The 8683-nt window shown below is 46.6% G+C and overlaps 3 protein-coding genes across 3 annotated transcripts; 2 read left to right on the plus strand and 1 right to left on the minus strand.

The window, feature by feature from the left end:
* The first annotated feature begins 1167 nt into the window (after nt 1-1167).
* Nucleotides 1168-2243, plus strand: H1-5 (H1.5 linker histone, cluster member). The gene has a single exon (XM_069563750.1). It carries the CDS (start codon nt 1378-1380, stop codon nt 2056-2058), a length of 681 nt encoding a protein of 226 aa, XP_069419851.1. The 5' UTR covers nt 1168-1377; the 3' UTR covers nt 2059-2243.
* Nucleotides 2244-2520: 277 nt separating this feature from the next.
* On the minus strand, nt 2521-2926 carry LOC138425637 (histone H2A type 1). The gene has a single exon (XM_069563764.1). It carries the CDS (start codon nt 2911-2913, stop codon nt 2521-2523), a length of 393 nt encoding a protein of 130 aa, XP_069419865.1. The 5' UTR covers nt 2914-2926.
* A 280-nt stretch (nt 2927-3206) lies between these two features.
* On the plus strand, nt 3207-3657 carry LOC138425647 (histone H2B type 1-C/E/F/G/I). The gene has a single exon (XM_069563776.1). It carries the CDS (start codon nt 3218-3220, stop codon nt 3596-3598), a length of 381 nt encoding a protein of 126 aa, XP_069419877.1. The 5' UTR covers nt 3207-3217; the 3' UTR covers nt 3599-3657.
* The last annotated feature ends 5026 nt before the right edge of the window (nt 3658-8683 follow it).

Genomic DNA, 8683 nt, shown 5'->3' on the forward strand with positions numbered 1-8683 from the left:
TGAAGACATGAAGTGTCAGCCTACAGGTTTTCACAAGAACTGACTGTTGACTGTATGAGAGACCCTAATCATCATTGCATCCAGGGACAAAATCCTCTCCAAGCTTCCTCCTCCCCCAAAATAACAAACATCACCCTCCATTTCACCTCAAAGTTACTGCCTCAGGGCCCTTGGATGTTAATGTTTTCCTGAATTCTCTTGAACTTATATAACCTCCACTCACTCCCTTACTATCCAACCCACACTTATAGTCAGAAGCCAATTATTTCACTGAAAGATACAGGTCTATCTTCATTAAATATACAGAAATATCCACACTGAGGTCCTACAAAAGAAGGTGTTCCTGACCATTCAATTTGTTAAATGTTGGTGGAAATGGAGTTTGAGGGAGAGCAGTGGAAAGTGCTGAAGCTCCAAAGGAGGAAAACAGCTTCTAAGAGAGGGAGAGAGACCCATGCCATCTAAACAGCCTTTCCGCTGTTGCTGGAAGCCCTTGAATAATTTTTAGCCGATTTCAGAGGGTTTTTTTTTCTAAAATACATTTCTGGGTTAAGAAATTTTCTTTCTCATTTTAATGGATTTGCTTGCAAATTAAAGGGAGAAAGCTTCTCAATCAAAAACAGACTAAATTTGTTTGAATTTGAAGACAGGTCATTGGATTCTGAAGCCAAAGCAATTTCTATTCCTCATGGAAGAAGTCACTTTGACTACAGAACTAGTCCGAGCCGCGAAATCCCATTCTCTAAAAACAATGGCATCTGGAAACTCCTTGGAAGACAAAACCGATTTTTAAAGTAAAATCTATATGCTTAATTTGTGGCTGTAGGCAACTGGCCATCCTGCACCTGTGTTACTTGCTGCCGTTCGAAGCAAAGTTTAAGCAAAACCAAGGAACCTAGTGTCTTTCCTCTTGCAAAAATCGAAGGCCGAACTTGGCGACAATGCCTTTTAAAAAACATTCACTTGATACTTAACTAAAACTTTATTGCAATATGCAACTACGTAGCTCGATGCCTTACGTCCGGTGAATCTATAGGAAAAGCTGAAGGGATTTTTAAAAATATCTTTCATTAACTGCGCGTGAGTCATAAAAACACAAACAAGTATGTGACCTTGGAGGCTGTTTTCCTCCTTTGAAGCTTCAAAGAGTCAAATTCTGTACCACTGTTTTTAACATTTAATCAAATTTTGGGGACTAACAAACACAGTTTGGGAGTCCAACCACGACAGGCGGCTGCCTGAGGGCGGTGGATCGGACGTTCCACCAATCACAGGGCAGCACCGACTTATATAAACCCGGGCCGGCGCAAGACAGCATTGCAAAACTTGCTCTTTGGAATTTGAGTCTCTCTGCTTCTAGCAGGTTCTCCCATCGCAATGTCGGAAACCGCTCCTGCTGAGACGGCCGCCCCGGCGCCGGTGGAGAAGTCTCCTGCCAAGAAGAAAACAACCAAGAAGACCGCGAGCGGTGGAGCGGCGAAGCGCAAGGCTACCGGGCCCCCAGTTTCCGAGCTGATCACTAAGGCTGTCGCCGCCTCCAAAGAGCGCAATGGCCTTTCTTTGGCTGCGCTCAAGAAAGCGCTGGCAGCCGGGGGCTACGATGTGGAGAAGAACAATAGCCGCATCAAGCTGGGTCTCAAGAGCCTGGTGAGCAAGGGCACACTGGTGCAGACCAAGGGCACCGGGGCTTCCGGCTCTTTCAAGCTCAACAAGAAGGCGGCTGCTGGGGAAGCCAAGCCCAAAACCAAGAAGGCGGGGGCTGCGAAAGCGAAGAAACCCGCAGGGGCCACCCCTAAGAAACCCAAGAAGGCTGCGGGAGCGAAAAAAGCCGTTAAGAAGACGCCTAAGAAGGCGAAAAAGCCCGCGGCCTCTGGTGTCAAAAAAGTGGCCAAGAGCCCCAAGAAGGCCAAAACAGCGGCAAAGCCAAAGAAGGCTGCTAAGAGCCCCGCGAAGCCCAAGGCAGTGAAGCCAAAGGCGGCGAAACCCAAAACCTCCAAGCCTAAGGCAGCAAAACCCAAAGCTGCAAAGGCGAAGAAGGCGGCTCCTAAGAAGAAGTAGAAAGTTGGCGCTTGAGAAGCAAACCCCAAAGGCTCTTTTCAGAGCCACCCAGAGATCTCTGGAAACAGCTGTGCACTTTGATCTATTTTCTAATCGCTCTCCAAGCCAATATTCCTTCCCGTTAATAATTCCCATTTTCCCCCTACCAATAAAATCATAGAACTTAACTCTTGTAAGCGAGCAAACTAGTACTGACAGCCCCGAAAACTAGCGTCTTGGCCTGCATGCAGTGCATGGGGTCGCGCTTTTCACTTTCATGGTAACATCTAGTGTTCTTGCCAGGATAAATCCCAAGGAAAGGGCCGCCTGGTGGGTTGCCCGTTTATGGGGTCGCAGAGTCAGACACGACCGAAGCAACTTGGCAGGCTAAGGTTAATTAATACTACTGTCCCAGCTCCTCAGCAGAAAAAGTAGGTGGCTCTGAAAAGAGCCTTTGGTTTGGAAGGCGTCGCTCTTGACCCCTTACTTGCCCTTGGCCTTATGATGGCTCTCGGTCTTCTTGGGCAGCAGCACCGCCTGGATGTTGGGCAGGACACCACCCTGAGCGATGGTGACTTTACCCAGCAGCTTGTTGAGCTCCTCGTCGTTGCGGATGGCCAGCTGCAGGTGACGTGGGATGATGCGTGTCTTCTTGTTGTCCCGGGCTGCGTTGCCTGCCAGCTCCAGGATCTCGGCTGTCAGGTATTCCAGCACCGCCGCCAGGTACACCGGGGCCCCGGCCCCGACCCGCTCGGCGTAGTTTCCTTTGCGGAGCAGCCGGTGCACTCGGCCTACCGGGAACTGGAGCCCGGCCCGCGAGGAGCGGGTTTTGGCCTTGGCGCGAGCTTTGCCGCCCTGTTTACCACGTCCAGACATACTACAACTCTTCAAGACTACACCCGAAGAGACTAAAGGAAAAGAAAACTGCACGTTTTATAGCTGCAGTTGGGCGCGAAAAAGAAGCTATTCCATTGGGTAAAGTTGCAGTTAAAGTTGCAGAGTAAAGTGTAGGTCCTTAAAATGAGCGTTTTCATTGGACAAAATTGAATGTGATGTCACTACGAGTATTCACCAATCAGACACAGAACGGTACTAAATCTAATTTGCATATTGCATGATAAAATAGACGCGCTGAGAGATCCTTCACTTTTTTTCTGCGGTCTTGTAATTATCGTCAGTCATGCCTGAGCCAGCCAAGTCCGCTCCGGCCCCGAAGAAGGGCTCCAAGAAGGCGGTGACCAAGGCGCAGAAGAAGGACGGCAAGAAGCGCAAGCGCAGCCGCAAGGAGAGCTACTCCGTGTACGTGTACAAGGTGCTGAAGCAGGTCCACCCGGACACCGGCATCTCGTCCAAGGCCATGGGCATCATGAATTCGTTCGTGAACGATATTTTCGAGCGCATCGCGGGCGAGGCGTCGCGCCTGGCGCATTACAACAAGCGCTCGACCATCACATCCAGGGAGATCCAGACGGCTGTGCGCCTGCTGCTTCCCGGAGAACTGGCCAAGCACGCCGTGTCTGAGGGCACCAAGGCCGTCACCAAGTATACCAGCTCCAAGTGAGCCACTGACTTCTTGATCAGACCCCAAACACTTCCAAAGGCTCTTTTCAGAGCCATTCACGGTTTCCAAAGAGAACTGGCACTTAGTTTACCTAACTTTAGAAGTAGGTAAAAGCCGTATTGGGCTTCTCCGGTGGTTCAGCGGCGAAGAATCTACCTGTAATGCAGGAGCCGCAGGGAGATGCAGGTTCGATCCCTTAGTTGGAAGGATCCGCTGGAAAAGGGCATGGCACCCCACTCCAGTATTGTTGCCTGGAGAATCCTATGGATAGAGCAGTCCATGGGGTCACAAAGAGTTGGACACGACTTACTGATTGAGCACGCATAGAAGCAGGTTGTCCTACCTACTTTTTCACGTAGTTTGGTGCTGCATCATGTTCTTAAATTTAAATGTTTCACCCCTTTTGGTAACGGCACCACTCTTCACTTTTTTACATGGTCAGATTCTATGAGGGAAAAATCAAGAACATGTCAGTTTCTTCTCTGAGTCAGCCCAACAGTTCATTTCACTCATTTCTTCTTTACCTTGTAATAAGGGAGAAATTCTAAATGAAAAGGCAGTCTTTGAAACCTGGAGAGTAGCAGGATGGCATATTTTCTCCCAGTTCAGTTAGTTCAGTGTCTTGTCCGACTCTGCGACCCCATGAACAGCAGCACTCCAGGCCTCCCTGTCCGTCATCAATTGCTGGAGTCTACCCAAACCCATGTCCATTGAGCTGATGATGCCATCCAACCATCTCATCCTCTGTCGTCCCCTTCTCTTCCTGCCTTCAATCTTTCCCACCATCAGAGTCTTTTCAAATGAATCAGCTCTTTGCATCAGGTGGCCAAAGTATTGGAGTTTCAGCTTTAGCATCATTCCATCCAAAGAACACCCTGAACTGATCTCCTTTAGAATGGACTGGTTGGATCTCCTTGCAGTCCAAGGAACTCTCAAGAGTCTTCAAAAGCATTAGTTCTTTGGCACTCAGCTTTCTTTATAGGCCAAGTCTCACATCCATACATGACTACTGGAAAAACCATAGCCTTGACTAGACCAACCCTTGTGGACAAAGTAATGTCTCTGCTTTTTAATATGTTGTCTAAGTTGGTCATAACTTTCCTTCCAAGGAGTGTTTTTTAATTTCATGACCGCAATCACCATCTGCAGTGATTTTGGAGCCCCCCAAAATAAAGTCAGCCACTGTTTCCACTGTTTCTCCCAGCAGGAGGTTCAATCTCCCAGCGGTGGTCCTTTAGTCGTTAAGTTGTTTCCCACTGTTTTGTGACTAAATGGACTGTAGGCCGCCAGGATTATCTGTCCATAGGATTTTCCAGGCAAGAGCCCGAGTGGGTTGCCATTTCCTTCTTAGGGAAGTCTTCCTGACCCAGGAATCAGACCAGCATTTCTTGCAATGCAGGCCAATTCCACTTAGCCACCCGGGAAGCCCATATATATTATTTAACTTCAGTTATATGCTATTTACTGCCTACTAGTTTGGCTTCCCAGGTAGTGCAGTGGTAAGAATTCAGACTTGAGGTTGGATCCTTGGGTCAGGACAGTCTCCTGGAGGAGGAAATGGCAACTCACTCCGTTATTCTTGCCTGGAAAATTGCATGGACAGAGGAGCCTGGCGGCCTACAATTCATAGGGTTGCAAAGAGTCAGCTGTGATTGAACAAGAGCATGCACTTTGAGCCTGAAAATTGTTCTTTGTATGACATTGAACGATCAGGGAAGGGAGCAAGGATTAACATGTGTTAGGCCTTGAAGACCTACCAGCACCAAATTAACACATCCCCAGTTACTTCATCAGAAAGATTTAAAGACAGTAGAAAACAGAATGATATTTACACTCTCTGTTTCAACATTTTAAATACCAAAGTCCACATACTACTTACAATAAATTTCCATGCTCCCAATGGTACTTAGTACAGCTGTGAAAAAAAAAAAAAATACTAGTTAACTAATGTACTATTCAATTAAGACGCTATATGTCTGACTCAGAAAATACAAAACTGTATGACACAGAGAAGATCACTCTGTGGTGAAACATTTATTATACTTTTTATTTCTCAAATTAAATACTTATTTTGTTGAAAAAAAAACTAATGTCTCTTTCATAGTAACATTTGTGGACCTCATCCAGCTTCCAAGAACACACTTGGAAGCAGTGTATATCATCTCATAAGGTCCTAAGAAAACTGGGGCTGCATTATTATCTCCATTTTACAGGAGACTCATGGTATTAGGCTGTACTCTGTAGCCCTGCAAGTCCTGTAATCCCCCAACCTTGAGACCAAAGGAAATGTCTGGAGACAGCAACAGAGACATCAACAGTTTATTGGCTAGGGTATCTTACAGGTCTGAAGCAGAGTTCTAGAGTGACTCCCCACTGTGTACCAATAGCAGACAGGACAAGGCAGCAGTCTTCATGGGGGTAGGGTGGTGAGGTGTATCAATTACAGTGGGAATGGATGTCATGTGAGCTCATCAACTACCAGGGAAACCAACAGATGACCTCCTTCACAGTTCCTTTGGTTAACAACCATCAAAGTTTCTCTTTATTAACCCAGCATGCTAGAGCTATTCTGTTCTAAGAATACAACAATTACTGGTTGGAACAGGGGGCAAGCACTGAAGAAGTTTAATCTCTATGATTAAGAAAAAAGGTCAGTCCTATGAGTGGGATAATTTAAAGTAGGGGCTGTTCACACAGGGAATGTACAGAGAGCAAGAAAACAGCCATCTTGTGTGGCCTGATCATACACATGGGTTCACTAAAGTAAAATCCAACATATCCAGCTAGCAAGTATTGGCATAACCTCAGTCTCAAATGGTTTTCTGGGGCCTGTGCTACTTCTACCTGTTTAGATTGCTTTCAGGTATTCTCTTATTAGTTCAGAATATCAGAATGACCTGCTTTGGTACTCTATTCAGTTTTTCCATCTTTAGCATTTTGTTCTCGTATATTTCATTTACTTTATCTCCTTATACATCTGGAAGTTTTTTATTTAACTTGCTCTAATATTTTGTCATTTACAGGATTACTGAATGTCAGGGTTTATGTTATGGCTCTACTCAAAGATCTGCCCTCAAGGACTAAATTATATGGCATTTACATCTTGCTTTTGACATATGGGGGGAAAAGTCACGTTAGTTATTGGCTGCCATGTGTTCAGTGTATATTATCTTTAGACTCTGTGCATTATTTTTCTTTTTTTTTCAATTTATTTTTTCAATCTAAGGAGGTAAGTGCTAATAGTATCTTTGGTCTACAGGTAAAGAGACAGAGGATTGGGATTGTAGCATTATATTTATGTTACTGGCTGCTATGTTACTGCTACTGGCAGATTTCCTGGGTGGCTTAGACATTAAAGCATCTGCCTACAATTCAGAAGACAAGGGTTCAGTCCCTGGGTAGGGAAGATCTCCTGGAGAAGGAAATTGCAACCCACTCCCTTATGCTTGCCTGGAAAATCCCCTGGATGGAGGAGCCTGGTAGGCTACAGTCCAAGGGGTCGAAAAGAGTTGAACACGACTGAGCAACTTCACTTTCACCTTCACCACTGGCATTAAGAAGGTACTCCCATCTGGGTGTCTGGGTGGTTGAAAAAACAAAAAATTGTTTTCTCACTCTTCTGGAATCTAGAAACCTGAGATCAAAGTGCCAGAAGACTTACTTCCTTCTGAGGGCCATGAGGGAAGGATGGGTTCTAGGCCCTCTCCTTAGCATAGATGGCCATGTTTTCCCCTCTGTCTTCACATATGTTCCCTCTATGCCTGTCTGTGTCCAAATTTCCTCTTTTAAGAGAACACTGGTCATACTGGATCAGGACCCAATCACTCTCCAATGACCTCATTTTAATTTAATTACCTATTTAAAGACTCTGTTGTTAGGGACCAAACGACGGTCTCTAGGACCTGAGTCATGTTTACCAGAAAGAGACAGGATATGCGCTCATCCTGCCTGGCCAATCATGTAACGCCAGCTACTCCTGTAACTGAGACAAAGAACTGCCTGTATATAAGCCGCCATACTCCTTTGTTTGCGGCTCTTGTCGGATTCCCTTGTGTGGGATGAGACTTGAGCCTTAGCACGCTAGAGATAAACTCCCTTCTTGTTTTTGCATTACTGTGGTGGACTTGCTCTCTCGGCCGGTTCGGAGATACAGGCTCGGAGCATAACATTTGGGGGCTCGTCCGGGATCTCCGTCCCGCTGGGGAGGACAACTCTCCTGGTAGAAGGGAGTAACCTCGTTAGGAGATAAGAGCTCTGAGCACCAGTGCTAACGTTGCAGAGGCCCAGATTAAGTCCGAGGCCTAGTATCTTACTGGGGAGGCATCTGGCTGTAAAGTGCAGAGGCAAGTCAGCGTAAGGCCGGGGCCTAGTTTCGTGCTGGGGAGGCGGCTGGCTCTGTGAACATCCTGCAGGTAAGATTGAGTGCATTGTCGGTGGCCACCTTGCGTTTGTTATCTGTTTGTCTATTTGTGGTGTCTGCGTTGCTCTTTGTGTGCTCTGTTAGCTCCCAGTGTACTTTTCTGTGATCATGGGACAAACAACTTCTACTCCTTTATCTCTTATGATTAACCACTTCTCTGATTTCAAGTCTAGAGCTCAGAATCTATCATTGCTGGTGAAAAAAAGCAAGTTAGTAACTTTTTGTTCTGCTGAGTGGCCTGCTTTTGATATCAGCTGGCCACAAGAAGGCACCTTCAGCCTGCCTACTATTCAAGCGGTCAGAGAGAAGGTGCTCACCCCCTACCCTTCAGGACACCCAGCCAGACCAAACTCCATACATTTTAGTCTGACAGGACCTGGTGGAAAACCCCCTGGCCTGGCTAAAACCTTTTGTTTTTCAGCCCCTCACTTCCCTTCCCTCTTCCCCGCCTTTGCTTCCACAGGTTCCACAGGTTTCATCGGGAGAAGCCAAAAAGAGAACCAAGCCTTCAGCTCCTCCCAGAAAAAGAGGCCCCACCTAGGAAACTCGGAGAAAGGCAAAAAAAAAAAAAAAAAAAATGGCCGGCGTAGCAGAAAAAGACCCGGAGGTTCCCTCCTCCACCATTCATGCGTTTCCGGTCTGGGCGGGGCCAGCCAGAGAGGGTA

The sequence above is a fragment of the Ovis canadensis genome, chromosome 20 (assembly GCF_042477335.2).
Source record: "Ovis canadensis isolate MfBH-ARS-UI-01 breed Bighorn chromosome 20, ARS-UI_OviCan_v2, whole genome shotgun sequence".
NCBI classification, from domain to species: Eukaryota; Metazoa; Chordata; class Mammalia; order Artiodactyla; family Bovidae; genus Ovis; species Ovis canadensis.